This window comes from Macaca mulatta, chromosome 7, assembly GCF_049350105.2.
Source record: "Macaca mulatta isolate MMU2019108-1 chromosome 7, T2T-MMU8v2.0, whole genome shotgun sequence".
Lineage (NCBI taxonomy): Eukaryota > Metazoa > Chordata > Mammalia > Primates > Cercopithecidae > Macaca > Macaca mulatta.
This window is the reverse complement of record NC_133412.1, coordinates 32,717,407-32,733,363: the sequence shown is the minus strand read 5'-3', so window position 1 is coordinate 32,733,363 and position 15,957 is coordinate 32,717,407. Positions and strand designations below refer to the sequence as shown.

At 42.2% G+C, this 15,957-nt stretch overlaps 1 protein-coding gene across 8 annotated transcripts in view; it reads left to right on the top strand.

Annotated features, from left to right (window-relative positions):
- The window catches only part of CCPG1 (cell cycle progression 1), a 50,133-nt gene that overhangs the window by 11,063 nt on the left and 23,113 nt on the right, over nucleotides 1-15,957 (top strand). For all 8 annotated transcript variants that reach the window (XM_077939444.1, XM_077939442.1, XM_077939440.1 and 5 more), the window contains exons 2-4: nucleotides 4,258-4,326; nucleotides 8,027-8,141; nucleotides 15,209-15,285. In XM_077939444.1, coding sequence (XP_077795570.1) covers nucleotides 4,267-4,326; nucleotides 8,027-8,141; nucleotides 15,209-15,285 — 252 coding nt within the window. In that variant the 5' untranslated portion in view covers nucleotides 4,258-4,266. The remainder of the gene's footprint in view (nucleotides 1-4,257; nucleotides 4,327-8,026; nucleotides 8,142-15,208; nucleotides 15,286-15,957) is intronic.

Genomic DNA, 15,957 nt, shown 5'->3' with positions numbered 1-15,957 from the left:
AAAATAAACTACTCTGAGGAATAAAAGGAAGCCTGAGCCTAAACAGAACTTCAAGTTTATTGTCTTCACAAAATATTCTTTGTTTTATAACTGTATGATTTCTTAGCCTTTGTAGCTGTCCTATATTCTGCTTATGTCTAAATTTTTAGTAAAGCTCTTAAAATGAGGGGAGGGTTTATACATTTACCAATGGTCAGAATAATGGGAGAGGCTCATGGACTTCTCCAGAATTTTGAGTTCTTTTTTTCTTTTTTTTTTTTTGGAGGTGTAGTCTCACTCTGTTGCCCAGGCTGGAGTGCAGTGGCATGATCTTGGCTCACTGCAGCCTCCTCCTCCTGGTTTCAAGCGATTCTTCTGATTCAGGCTCCCTACTAGCTGAGACTACAGGCGCGCATCAGCATGCCCGACTAATTTTTGTGTTTTTAGTAGATACGGTGTTTCACTATATGGCCAGGTTAGTCTCGAACTCCTGACCTCGTGATCTGCCCGCCTCTGCCTCCCAAAGTGCTGGGATTACAGGCGTGAGCTGCTGCACCCAGCCTAATTTTGAGTTCTGTAAAGAACAATTAACTGCACTGTCCCCCAGACGTGGTTACCTTTCTTGTTTATTGATTGCTTAATATGTATTTAGCATTCACTCAGTATGTGTTGGGAATACATTATAGGCTGGTAAACAAGCAATTACAGCACAATGTTCTGTATTAAGTGCTAGATGCAGAAAATAATAGAGTCTTAGGGATGGGGTCAAGGGATGGCTCTCAAAGGAAGTGAACCATTAGCTGAGATAAGCACAGGAGTTTGGATGCTGGTAAAGGGATGGGCGACTGATCAGAATATATAAAGCCCTGGAGTAAAGACAAAGCCAGGCATTTTGAGGGGAACTGAGAAGGTTGGGCAAAGAGGGAATGAATTAAAAGAGATGAAAGCTAGAGATAAAAGACTTGATATTCAAGGCTTGGGGCATTATCTTGAAGAAAATCTTAACATTTTAAAGGAATGACATAATGAGATTAACATTTTAAGATCTCTAGCTATAATGGGGAGGTTCAAACTGCCAGGGGGCTTTCATATTCATTGTGTCTAGGATAGGGCTTAAAAAATTATTATTTTTTTTCTTGCTTTGATTGTAGTATGCGCCCAACATTTTGAGAACAGCTGAATTAATAGGGTTCTTTAGGAAGCCTGTTAATTTTATCTAAATTGTCATGGTGGTGTTAGGGCCAGCGGGAAATCTTTTTTTCTCATTTGGGCTGGTTGGTGTTACCAAAATATCAGGGGTTTGGTCTAGGTCCTGCTGCTTGCCGCTCAGGAAGCCAATCACAGAGATGAGTATTGCCAGAGAAGGCTTTAATTGGGTGCTGCAGCCAAGGAGATGGGAGATCAGTCTCAAATCCATCTCTGACTGACTGAAATTAGAGGTTTATGTAGCAGAGAAGAAATGTAACCATGTGTGGGCAAACAGGAATTAGAGAGGGGTGAGAAAGAGAAGTTGGTCAACAGGCAACAGGTGGTCAGTTAAGCAATCATGCAGGGTCTGGCTTCTCATTGTCATCTGTTAAGTAAGCTTCAGCTTCTTGACCCTATCTAGGAGGCCTTATGGTTTGTTTCCTAAGAAAGGAGCTTAGATAACACAAATAGAGCTTTCTCAAGTTTTAAGACTGAGAGGATCAATTTCTGTATTTGTTCAAAGAAACCATAAAAGTTCTGTGGGATAACTGGCTGGTTTCAATGTTATCTTTCCCTCAAGGAAGTAAACAAACCATTAAACTGGGGCTTGATTGAAGTGGGCTTTTTGATTTGAGAAATTCAAGTATGGTAAGTTCTCCCAAGTCAGTAATATATTTTCCTTTTTTTTGAAATCTGTTTGTTAGAAGATGGGATCAGGCAAAGGGAAGGAGGGAAGCTTTCACACAGTTGAGAAAGAATGCTTTTTAGGCTTCAGGCAGTTTTCTTTCTTTCTTTCTTTCTTTCTTTCTTTCTTTCTTTCTTTCTTTCTTTCTTTCCTTTCTTTCCTTTCTTTCCTTTCTTTCCTTTCTTTCCTTTCTTTCTTTTCTTTCTTTTCTTTCTTTTCTTTCTTTCTTTCTTTTGGTGTCTCGCTCTGTTGCCCAGGCTGGAGTGCAGTGGCACGATCTCGGCTCACTGCAAGCTCTGCCTCCCAGGTTCACGCCATTCTCCTCCCTCAGCCTCCCCAGTAGCTGGGACTACAGGCACCTACCACCACGCCTGGCTAATTTTTTGTATTTTTAGTAGAGATGGGGTTTCACTGTGTTAGCCAGGATGGTCTCCATCTCCTGACCTCGTGATCCGCCCGCCTCGGCCTCCCAAAGTGCTGGGATTAGAGGCATGAGCCACCGCTCCCAGTGGCTTCAGCCAGTTTTCTTATCACAAAGCCCTCACCTACTTCTGATTTCATATAGAATTTTTCCAGTTACCCAGTCACTTAAACCCAAAACCTGGGAGCTATCCTACACTTTCGCCCTTCTACAGTTGGTTATTCAGTCCTTTAATAAAATAATCTTTAGGCTGGGTGCAGTGGCTCACGCCTGTAATCCCAGCACTTTGTGAAGCTGAGATGGGTGGATCACTTGATCCCAGGAGTTCGAGACCAGCCTACCAACCTAGCAAGTCCCCGACTCTTAAAAGGAAATTAGCTGGGCAGGGTGGCACATATCTGCATAGTCCTAGCTACTTGGGAGACTGAGGTGGGAGCATCTACTTGAGCCTGGGAGTTCAAGGCTGTGTTACTGGTGGAGGGTGTCCAGGTTCTTGGCATCTTGAACAAAGAACTGGACAAAACACACAGACAAAGCAAGGAAAGAATGAAGTCAGATGAAAGTACGCTCCACAGTGTGGTGGCGGGCCCTAGCGTAGGGGCTCAAGGGCGCTGTTACAGAATTTGCGGGGGCTTAAATACCCTCTAGAGGTTTCCACTGGTTACTTGGTGTACACCCTATGTAAATGGAGAGGTGAAGTAAAGTTACAAAGTCATTTCCTTGGTGTATGCCCTATGGAGAGGATATTTCCTGTCATAGCTGAAGTGTGAATCGGCCTGATGTACCCTGCCTCCAGACCCTATTTTCCTGTCTCAGCAGCTTTGAGCTGTGTTCATACTACTGTACGCCAGCCTGAGTGACAGAGTGAGACCTTGCATCCAAATCATGATAAAAATAATAATCTTTCATGTCTTCTCAGAGCTCTTCTAAACCTTTCCCGCTATCTTCTAAACCCTTTCCCTCATCAACACTGATTAAGTTTAGATGCTCAGCTTTTTCATGGAATATTATGTTGCTTCCTTGCATCCCACAGGTCTAGGGTTGTTTAGTTGCTTCCCTATGTTTAAGGGCTTGAGTCCAGGTTGTTGCCAGTGACCAGATGTTTCTAACCAACCTCTGGTGTCTTCCCCACCACCGCCCCAACTTTAATCCAACTGAAGTATTGCTGACACAGTTATTTTCATAAAAACAGTTTGATTGCCGGGCAGGGTGGCTCATGCCTGTAATCCCAGCGCTTTGGGAGGCCGAGGCGGGCAGATCATGAGGTCAGCAGTTTGAGACCAGCCTGGCCAACATAGTGAAACCCCATTTCTGCTAAAAATACAAAAATTATCTGGGCATGGTGGCGCGCGCTGTAGTCCCAGCTACTCGGGAGGCTGAGGCAGGAGAATTGCTTGAATCTGGGAGGCGGAGGTTGCAGCGAGCCAAGATCGCGCCACTGCACTCCAGCCCAGGCGACAGTGCGAGACTCAGTCTCAAAACAGTTTGATCATGTTTCTTCTCTGTTTGAAAAATGTAAATTGCTTCATGTTGCCAACATACAGACTTCCTTTTTCTTGGCATAGGAGCTTTTCAGTTTCCCTCTGCTTCTCAGTTTCTGCAGTCATGTTTTTCACACCTTACTGTTCATTGAAAATAGAGTCCTTCACTGTTGCTGCCTGCTCCCCATTCACAATTCTCCTTTTCTTTTACCTCTGGCCAAATGCTACATTTTCTTTTAGTCATAACTTTCTTTTTCATTCCAACAATATGACTGTCTAGACGGTTCTAGTCTAGGAGGGTCTCCTTGTCTTAGAAGTTTCCTTATATCTGTTCATATAGGTATGCAGTCCTGTCATGTTCTGTATGGTAAATTTATGGGTGGCTTGTCTCTGTTTCACCTGGAAGACAGTAAACCACTTTTCAAACTTAGTGTCACATATAGTGCTTCCTATAGAATTTTAAAAAATGTGTCCCATAAGTCAATATGTTTTTGTATTTGTAGACCTGAAAGATGTCTGAAAATTCCAGTGACAGTGATTCATCTTGTGGTTGGACTGTCATCAGTCATGAGGTATGATATTTAATACTTTCTTCTAAGGTAATTTGTAATATTAATATTACCAGTGATGTAAACGGTGTTCTTTGAAGATTAGTCTTTTTCTACATTTAAGCAAAAAGTTCCAATGGACATTTTCCCTCTCGTATTAAACTTCACTGCTGAGAACTCTTCATGAGCCAGCATCTTCTACATTATTGTACATAGCTTGGAGACATTAGGCAAATACTTACTGAGGGTTTATTATTGGTCAGGCCTTGTGCTTTACTTTCATTTTCATATAATTTTTTCGTTTTTTTTTTTTAGATGGAGTCTCACTCCATTGCTCAGGCTGGAGTGCAGTGGCGCCATCTCGGCTCACTGCAAGCTCCGCCTCCTGGGTTGGAGCCATTCTCCTGCCTCAGCCTCCTGAGTAGCGGGGACTGCAGGTGTGAGCCACTGCGCCGGCTAATTTTTTTGTATGTTTAGTAGAGATGGGATTTCACCATGTTAGCCAGGATGGTCTGGATCTCCTGACCTCGTGATCCACCGCCTCGGCTCCCCAAAGTTATGGGATTACAGGCGTGAGCCACCGCGCCCGCCACAAAATGAATTTTATAATAGAAGATTGATCTATGTACAACAAGTGTACATAACTTGTACATTTTATTTTCTCATGCCAGTAATGTATGTTCACTATAGAAAAATGACAGTAAGGCCGGGCGCGGTGGCTCAAGCCTGTAATCCCAGCACTTTGGGAGGCCGAGACAGGCGGATCATGAGGTCAGGAGATCGAGACCATCCTGGCTAACACAGTGAAACCCTGTCTCTACTAAAAATACAAAAAATTAGCCGGTCGAGGTGGCAGGTGCCTGTAATCCCAGCTACTCGGCAGGCTGAGGCAGGAGAATGGCATGAACCAGGGAGGCGGAGCTTGCAGTGAGCTGAGATCCGGCCACTGCACTCCAGCCCGGGCGACAGAGCGAGACTCCGTCTCAAAAAAAAAAAAAAAAAAAAAAAAAGAAAAATGACAGTATACTGGCCAGGCGCGGTGACTCACGCCTGTAATCCCAGCATTTTGGGAGGCCGAGGTGGGCGGATTACGAGGTCAGGAGATCGAGACCATCCTGGCTAACACTATGAAGCCCCGTCTCTACTAAAAATACAAAATATTGGCCAGGTGCGGTGGCTCACGCCTGTAATCCCAGCACTTTTGGGAGGCCGAGGCGGGTGGATCACGAGGTCAGGAAATTGAGACCATCCTGGCTAACACCGTGAAACCCCGTCTCTACTAACAATACAAAAAATAAGCCGGGCCTGGTGGCCGGCGCCTGTAGTCCCAGCTACTCCGGAGGCTGAGGCAGGAGAATCGCTTGAACCTGGGAGGCGGAAGTTGCGGTGAGCCAAGACTGCGGCAGTGACTCCAGCCTGGGTGACAGAGTGAGACTCCGTCTCATTAAAAAAGAAAAACAAAAAAAAAACACCAAAATATTAGCCGGGCGTGGTGGTGGGTGTAGTGGCGGGCACCTGTAGTCCCAGCTACTCAGGAGGCTGAGGCAGGAGAATGGCGTGAACCCAGGAGGCGGAGCTTGCAGTGAGCCGAGATTGCGCCACTGCACGCCAGCCTGGACGACAGAGCCAGACTCTCTCTCAAAAAAAAAAGGAAAAGAAAAATGACAGTATACTGATAAACAGAAATATACTTACTCTAGGTTTTAATGGACTTATCTATAATTTTCCCATTTGTTTTTAGGGTATTGTAAGCCTCACTTGTTTTCTTAATAGTTTTAGGCCGGGTGTGGTGGCTCACGCTTGTAATCCCAGCACTTTGGGAGGCCAAGGAGAAGGCGAATCACCCCAGGTCGGGAGTTCGAGACCAGCCTGACCAACATAGACTCCCGTCTCTACTAAAAATATCAAATTAGCCGGGCTTGGTGGCACATGCCTGTAATCCCAGCTACTCAGGAGGCTGAGGCAGGGGAATTGCTTGAACCCGGGAGGCGGAGGTTGTGGTGAACAGAGATTGTGCCATTGCACTCCAGCCTGGGCAACAAGAGCAAAACTCTGGCTCAAAAAAAAAACATTTTTAAAAAAAATTTGAGGCGGAATTAAAATTTTTTATTAAAAATTAAATAAAAAATTTAATTAAAAATTAATTTTAAAAAAATTGTTTTTTTACTCTCAGTTAAGGTTCAGGTAGTTATGTTTAGAAAACATTAACAGAAAAAACAAGTTTGCCTTTTCTGCGTTAAAGTTTCAAAATCTAAAAACATCTGTATCATTTGAGATTGAGATGATTTTTCTTTTTAAAATCTTCAGTGACTTTTCTATTTTTAACTTGTTTTCTTCAAAGGATTAGATCAACTCCCATAGCAACTTCTCCTTCAAGGATAATTAACAATACAGGAGCAAGGCAGCTATGGTAGTCTTACCTGTGAGTCTGCAGGGTGGAGTATCACAGCAGACCTCTCTGGCACTTAGTCAAGTATGTCATTGGGGTGTTCTGTACTGGACATTATGTCCCAGAGTAAATCACATTTGTACTTTTATCTCTCTTCTATATCTGCTTTCCAGGATCTACTCTTTCTTGCTAATGTCTCTTACATGTGTTCCTTTTCCTTTCCCATTACCACCGTTCTGATTTGGGCCAGAATTGGTTTCCCCAGCAGTTACTAATCCAACTCTAACTTTGCTTTAGCCTCTACCATTCTCCTGCCACTATAGACAACCTCAAGAGTGTTGCATCCAGAATTCTCTTTAGGGCTCATCTTAAATGCTGCTTTGTCATGAATTCTTTTGATTTTTGCTGTCTTGAGTTATGTACATCAAGAGAATGCAGACCTTTCAATCGTGTGTGTCAGCAGACTATAGTGGGGACATAGGGAAAGAATCACCTTGGTCGTTAACTTTGTTTTGCTAATTAAGACACAAAGAAAAATTGTATGATCCACTATTATTAATGAAGAGACAGTCTGACATCAAAGTAGGAAAGATAACCTCAGAATAAAAAGATAGTCTAAAATTGTATAAGGAGAGTATTCATTAGCCCTATAGGTTTATTTAATCCATGTCATTAAAGCTTTAAACAGTTTTAGTTTATATTGCCATAATAAGTACTTATTTGCATATGGCTGTTTCTCTGAATACGTTGTAAGTTTGAATTTTTGATTTTTTTTTTTTTTTTTTTTTTTTTGAGATGGAGTTTTGCTCTTGTTGCCCAGGCTGGAGTGCAATGATACAATCTTGGCTCACTGCAACCTCTGCCTCCTGGGTTCAAGCGATTCTCTTGCCTCACCCTCCTGAGTAGCTGGGATTACAGGCGCCTGCCACCTTGCCCAGCTGTGAATTTGAATTTTTTATACCCTACAACACCTAACAAAGTGCCTTGTCTAGAATAGTTCCATAAATGTTAAGCCAAAACAAATTACTACAGAAATAACTAAATTTAGACCCTTATTCTCTGGGATTCAAATTTATTGCTTGAGTTCATAAAATAGAGCATTCCGCTTTTGGGCTGACCTGACTTAGAATTTAAACCTGAGACTCCATTCTGCCATTTTCCTGCCATGGGCCTTTGTGGGTTAAATTGAACAAAAGCTTGTCTGATTAGATATTGTTCCCTTGGAGTATGGCAGTATCTGAGACTTTTAATAATGGAAGAAGCATTTACATGTAGTCAAATCTAGCTTTGAGGAGCTAATAGGCAAATAACTGAAAGATTATCACTTTTCCCTAGGGGTCAGATATAGAACTGTTAAATTCTGTGACAGCCGCTGACAGCTGTGAGCCCACCCCAGAATGTTCGTCTTTAGAGCAAGAGGAACTTCAAGCATTGCAGATAGAGCAGGGAGGTAAGTTGTTCACAAATTCTGATTTTTTTTTTTTTTTTTAGTAGAGTATATGAATGATATTATGAGTCTCACCTTCTTTCCAGGTGGGTGGCCTTTCTGGCTAATCTAAGTGGTCATTGGAGGATTAGAACTTACAGTATAGGCCGGGCACAGTGGCTCACACCTGTAATCCCAGCACTTTGGGAGGCTGAGGTGGACAGATCATTTGAGGTCAGGAGTTCAAGACCAGCCTGGCCAACATGGTGAAACCCTGTCTGTACTGAAAATACAAAAAATTAGCCGGGTGTGGTGGCGGGCACCTGTAATCATAGCTACTCCGAAGGCTGAGGCAGGAGAATCGCTTGAACCTGGGAGGCGGAGGTTGCAGTGAGCCGAGATTGCGCTACTGCACTGCAGCGTGGGCGACAGAGCTAGACTCCATCTCAAAAAAAAAAAAAAAAAAAACTTCAGTGTGGATTTAATGAAGGCCCACAGAACCCAGAGCCAACAGCCTGCCCCACGGGTTTATTTGCAGCTGTAGTATGTTTTTGAGCTTTCAGATACACTTTGTTGCTACGGAGGTAACCGGTGACCAAAAAAAAGTGTTTCATGGTTTAACGTGAATTTGTTTGGTAGTTTCTATTACTTATCATTTGCTTGGTAGTTTGTATTTACTTGTCATTATTAAAGTTAAGAAAAAAATTATTCATTTATCACAAGAGATTTACTAATCTCTTTTCCAGTTATCATGTTATGGAGTTACAGACATACCTCTCATTTTATTCTGCTTTGCTTTATTGTACTTCGCAGATACTGCATTTTTTACAGATTGAAGTTTGTGGCAACCCTGTGTTGAGCAAGTCTGTTAATGCCATTTTTCCAATAGCATATGCTCACTTCATGTCTGTCACATTTTTATAATTATAATATTTCATTTATTTTTATTTTATTGAATTGAATTGAATTGAATTGACGGAGTTTCACTCTTGTTTCCCATGCTGGAGTGCAATGGTATGATCTCGGCTCACTGCAACCTCCACCTCTTGGGTTCAAGTGATCCTCCTGCCTCAGCCTCTCAGCTGGAATTGCAGGCATGTGCCACTGTGCACAGCTAATTTTGTGTTTTTAATAGTGACGGGGTTTCATCGTGTTGGTTAGCCTGGTCTTGAACTCCTGACCTCAGGTGATCCACCCATGTCAACTTCCCAACGTGCTGAGATTACAGGCGTGAGCAACTGTGCCTGGCCTGTAATTGTCATATTTCAAACATTTTCATTATTATTATATCTGTTACGGTGATCTGTGATCAGTGATCTTTGATGTTACTATTATAATTCCTTTGGGACACCATGAACCGTGCCTATGAAAGGCAGTGAACTTAATAAATGTGTGTGTTCTGACTGCTCTACTGACTCTTCCTCTCCTTGAGCCTCCCTGTTCCTGGAGACACAACAATATTGAAATCAGGCCAATTAATAACCTACAGTGGCCTCCAGGTGTTCAGGTGAAAGGAAGAGTTGAGTGTCTCTCACTTCAAATCAAAAGCTAGAAATGATTAAGCTTATTTGAGGAAGGCGGAAGGCATGTTGAAAGCTAAGTTGAAAGCTAAGTCTCTTGGACTAGATAGTTAGCCAAGTTGTGATTGCAAAGGAAAAGCTCTTGAAGGAAATTAAAAGTCCTTAGTGAACACATGAATGATAGGGAAACCATATAACCTTATTGTTGACATGGAGAAAGTTTTAGTGGTCTTGGTAGAAGATTGAACCAGCCACAAAATTCCCTTAAGTCACAACTTAATCCAGAACTAGGTCCTTCCTAACTCTCTCAAGTCTGTGAAGGCTGAGAATGGTTAAGAAGCTTTAGGAAGAAAGGCTGAAGCTAGCTGATGTTGATTCATGAGGTTTAAGGAAAGAAGCTATGTCCATAACATAAAAGTGCAAGGTGAAGTAGCAAGTGCTGATGTAGAAGGCACATCAAGTTATCCAAGAGATCTAACTGACATAATGGATGAAGGTGGCTACCCCAACCAGCAGATTTTCAGTGTAGATGAAACAGCCTTCTATTGGAAGAAGATGCCATCTAGGACTTTCCTAACTAGAGAGAAGTCGGTATCTGTTTCTAGGCTTTAATGAACAAGCTCACTTTCTTGTTAGAGACAAATGTAGCTGGTGACTTTAAGTTGAAGCTAGTGTTCACTTACCATGCCTTGAGAAATCCTAGGGCCTTTAAAAAATATGCTGCATCTACTCTGCCTGTGCTCTGTAAATGGAACAACAAAGCCTAGGTGACAGCCATGTGTTTACAACATGGTTTACTGAAGATTTTAAGCTGAGTGTTGAGACCTGCTGCTCAGAACAAAAATATTCCTTTCAAAATACTAGACGTTGTATAGTAATACGTGGTCAGTCACCCAAGGGCTCTGATGGAGATGTACAAGGAGATTCATGTTGCTTTGTTTCCTGCTAACACAACATCCAATCTGTAGTCCATGGATCAAAGACTAATTTTGACTTTTAGCTTGTATTATTTAATAAATGAATTTTGTAAGGCTGTAGCTGCTGTAGATAGTGATTGCTCTGATGGATCTGGGCAATGTGTGTAAATTGAAAATCTTCAGGAAAGAATTCACCATTCTAGATGCCATTAAGAACAATTGTGATTTGTGGGAAAAGGTCAAAATATCAACATTCACAGGAGTTTGGAAGAAGTTGATTTTAACCGTCATGACTTTGAGTGGTTCAAGACTTTAATGGAAGAAGGAACTGCAGATGTGGTAGAAGTAGCAAGAGATTTGGAATTAGAAGTGGATCCTGGCTGGGTGTGGTGGCTCGTGCCTGTAATCCCAGCACTTTGGGAGGCCGAGGTGGGCATATCATGAGGTCAAGAGATGGAGACCATCCTGGCTAACTGGATGAAATCCCATCTCTACTAAAAATACAATTAGCCGGGCGTGGTGGCAGGCGCCTGTAGTCCCAGCTACTCGTGAGGCTGAGGCAGTAGAGTGACGTGAACCCGGGAGGCGGAGCTTGCAGGGAGCCGAGATCACGCCACTGCACTGTAGCCTGGGCAATAGAGCAAGACTTCGGCTCAAAAAAAAAAAAAAAGTGGATCCTGAAAATGTGATCCAATTGCTGTAATCTCATGATAAACTTGAACAGGTGAGGAGTTGCTTCTTATGGATGAGCAAAGAAAGTCGTTTCTTGAGATGCAATCTGCTCTTGGTGAAGATGCTGTGAATATTGTTGAAATGACAACAAAGGATTTAGAATATTACACAAACTTAGTTAATAAAGCAGTGGCAGGGTTTGAGAAGATTCACTCCAAGTTTGAAAGTTGTTCTACTGTGGACAGAGTGCTATCAAACAGCATTGCATGCTACAGAGAAATCTTTCATGAGAGAAGAGTCAATCCATGTGGGAAACTTCAGTGTTGTTATACTTTAAGAAATTGCAGTCGAGACTATCCTGGCTAACACGGTGAAACCCCGTCTCTACTAAAAATACAAAAACAAAATTAGCCGGACGTGGTGGCGGGCACCTGTCGTCCCAGCTGCTCGGGAGGTTGAGGCAGGAGAATGGTGTGAACCCGGGAGGCAGAGCTTGCAGTGAGCGGAGATCACACCACTGCACGCCAGCCTGGGCGACAGAGCGAGACTCTGTCTCAAAAAAAAAAAAAAAAAAGAAATTGCCCTAGCTACTCTAGCCTTCAGCAGCTACCACAGTGGTCAGTCAGCAGCCATCACCTTTGAAGTAAGAGCCTCCACTAGCAACAGTATTAAGATTCACTGAAGGCTCAGATGATCACTAGCTAGACTACAGTATAGTGTAAACCTAACTTTTACATGGACAGGGAAACCAAAAAATTCATGTGACTTGCTTTATTGCATTGGTTTGAAACTGAACTTGCAGTATATCTGAGATATGCCTGTACTCTGGTTCCAATTTGATAAAATGGAATTTGACTACTGTATTGCATCTGTATTATGTATACTTCCTGTGGGATTTGATGCACAGATTATTTATGTAGAGAAATAGGACTCCTGAACAATTGCTGCATACACTTATGTTCATATTTAAATTACCTCATTAACTTTTTAGTATTACAGTAAAATGCATACAGAACATTTCCCCTCAGGAGAAAAAAGTGGATGTGTCAAGTCCAGAAATAGAAGAGATTATACCTGTTAACTTTTTTAAGCCTACATGTTGATTACTACTCTCATTTGAAAAGTGATTCTCAGCTTTTGTGTGTCAGAGATCCTTTTGAGAATCTGAAAGCTATGGACAGTTTCTTCCAAGAAATGCATTTATTTGAATATGTTAAAGAAAAGTTCTTTTTTGTTTGAGACAGAGCCTCGCACTATCACCCAGGCTGGAGTGCAGTGGCGCGATGATCTCAGCTCACTGCAACCTCTGCCTCCCAGGTTCAAGCCTCAGAGTCCCGAGTAGCTTGGATTACGGGTGCCCGCCACCACGCCCAGTTAGGGTTTTTTTTGGTTTTTTTTTTTTTTGTATTTTTAGTAGAGATGGGGTTTCACCATGTTGGCCAGTTTGGTTTCGAACTCCTGACCTCCTGATCAGTCTGCCTCAGCCTCCCAAAGTGCTAGGATTACAGGCATGAGCCACTGTGCCTGGCCTAATTTTTTTGTATTTTTAACAGAGATGGAGTTTCACTATGTTGGTCAGGCTGCTCTTGAACTCCTGACCTTGTGGTCTGCCCGCCTCAGCCTCCCAAAGTGCTGGGATTACAGGCATGAGTCACTGCGCCCGATCCCAGTACCCCAGCCCAGTACTGTGGCAGAATCGTACCTCCAAATTAATACATTTTCTTTTGGGGCTATATAATGCTGAAAAATAATTCCCCCCCCCCCTCCCGTTCTTTACAGGACTTAAATTACAGAAGAAATGCATGTTCATGATAGGGAAAAAATAATAGTAAGCAAAAGAAATTTAAAATGGCCTATAATTCTTTTATCTTGAAGTAAGTACTGTTGATATTTGGTATACTTTGCTCATAAATTGATATATTACTTTTAACTTTTCTTAATATTTTATGCTCTTTTTTTTTTGAGACAGAGTTTCACTCTTGTTGCCCAAGCTGCAGTGCAATGGCGTGATCTCGGCTCACTGCAACCTCCACCTCCCGGGTTCAAGTGATTCTCCTGCCTTAGCCTCTTGAGTAGCTGGGATTACAGGCGTGCACCACTACAGCCAGCTAATTTTTTGTATTTTTAGTAGAAATGGGGTTTCACCATGTTAGCCAGGCTGGTCTCGAACTCCTGACCTCAGGCGATCCACCTGCATTGGCCTCCCAAAGTCCTGGGATTACAGGTGTGAGCCACTATGCCCGACCTTTATGCTCTTTTTCATTAAAAATATATTGTGAGGTCATCATTCTGTTTGTACATATTTTCTTTGAGGAGATTCTTATAAAATACTTCTTCTGTAGTGACATTTCATTTTTCTGTGTTTTGAGTTCTTTCTTTTTTAAAAAAATTGCTGGTAGAAATGGTCTCACTATATTGCCCAGGCTGGTTTTGAACTCCTGGCTTTAAGTAATTCTCCCATGTGGGCCTACCAAAGTGCTTTGATTACATCATGAGCCACTGTGCCTGGACTCCCCTCTCTCCAACTTTTTTTTGAGACGTGGTCACACTCTGTTGCCCAGGCTGGAGTACAGTGGCATGATCATGGCTCAGTGCAGCCTCAACTCCTAGGCTCAAGTAATCCTCCTGCCTCAGCCTTCTGAGTAGCTAGGACTATAGGCACATACCCCCATGCCCAAATAATTTTTTAATTTTTATTTTTGTAGAGACAGGGTCTTGCTGTGTTGCCCAGACTGGTCTTGAACTTGTAGGCTCAAGCAGTCCTCCAGCCTTGGCCTCCCAAAAGTGCTAGGGTTACAGGTATGAGTCACTGCACCCAGCCTGAGTCCTTTTTATAGTTTATGTTTTCTTGTAAAGCATTTAGACACACACACACGCACACACACGTACATATACATATATACTTTTATAAATAATAGTTTGAAGCCATGGTTTTTATTCTTACGGTAGCAGGCATTGACAGCCATTCGAATGGTCTTTAGGAACTTTGAATAAACTTTTAAGAATGCAGGAAATGTATCACTAGGTACTAATGATAGATTTTTTCATATTAGGTATTAAGAAACACACTGGATCAAGTAATTTGGCAATGTAAGGTAGAGGTTTTATTTACTTAGTCAAGGTAGTTTTGATTTGAGTTCTTAATAAGTCTTGTGGCTGGGCACGGTGTCTCATGCCTGTAATCCCAGCACTTTGGGAGACCAAGGTGGGCAGATAGCTTGAGGTCTGGAGTTTGAGACCAGCCTGGGCAACATGGCGAAACCCCATCTCTACTAAAAATATAAAATTTAGCCGTGGCATATGCCTGTAATCCCAGTTGCTGAGGAGGCTGAGGCAGGAGAATCACTTGAACCCAGGAGGCAGAGTTTGCAGTGAGCCAAGATAATGCTACTGCGCTCCAGCGTGGGCAACAGAGTTCCCAGACTCTGTCTCAAAAAAAGAAAAAAAAAAAAAGCTTAAATAATTGCATTTTCTTATCTAAATTATCACCTGATAATTTCAAATAAAATTTATTAGCAACAGTGGAGTGACTTCTATAATTGTATGTGACATTTCATTAAATCTACTCTAACATATTAGGAAGAAATTTTTTTTTTTTTTGAAGGCAGAGTCTCGCTCTGTCACCCAGGCTGGAGTGCAGTGGTGCGATCTCGGCTCACTGCGAGCTCCGCCTCCCGGGTTCATGCCATTCTCCTGCCTCAGCCTCCTGAGTAGCTGGGACTACAGGCACCCGCCACCACGCCTGGCTAATTTTTTGTTTTTTTAGTAGAGACGGGGTTTCACCGTGTTAGCCAGGATGGTCTTGATCTCCTGACCTCGTGATCCGCCCGTCTTGGCCTCCCAAAGAGCTGGGATTACAGGCATGAGCAACTGCGCCCGGCAGGAAGATATTTTTATCTACCCAGATTATATGTTGGCTGCAGAAAGTCTATAGAGAGTTTTAAATTAAGAAATAATTATATTGATCTTTGCTTTGTATCAGAAAGCAGCGAAAATGGCACAGTGCTTATGGAAGAAACTGCTTATCCAGCTTTGGAGGAAACCAGCTCAACAATTGAGGTAAACTTGTATTTTACTCTATGGATATATGTTAAATAGTATCCTTAGAGTACTAATTAAAGCCTCTAACTCTATTTATGCATTCTATTCCTATTTTGAATTATAAGCAATTTTGACTTCTAAGTTAGATGTCTTAGAAGACATCTAAGCAAAGTAATTTCTTGGTATTGTGTTAAAGATCTATCTTTTCACCTCTAATATAATTCTCTTTGGAAGTAGATTGCATTCTTGAATTATATTGAACAATTAACCTGTTAGGTTTCACGTCTAAAACGATGGTTCGTTTTAAAATTTGGTAACAACCTAAGACTTGTCCTTTGGGGTTTTACCTGACTTCTATATAAAACTAGATAGCTAGATGATCATTTTACATGGTGTTTTAGTCTGTTTGTACTGATCTGACAAAATACCTGAGACTGGATGATTTATAAAGAACAGAAATTTATTTCTCACAGTTACAGAGGCTGGGAAGTTTAAGATCAAAGCGTGGACAACCTCAGTGTCTGCTGATGGCATGCTGTCTTGTTTCCAAATGGCGTCTTGTTGCTACATCTCTAAGAGGAGATGAGCGAAAAAAGGCTGGATGCTGCATGAAGCCTGTTTTATAAAGACCTTGATCATATTCCCAGGGGAGATCCCTTATAACTCAGTCACCTCCTAAACGTCCCACTT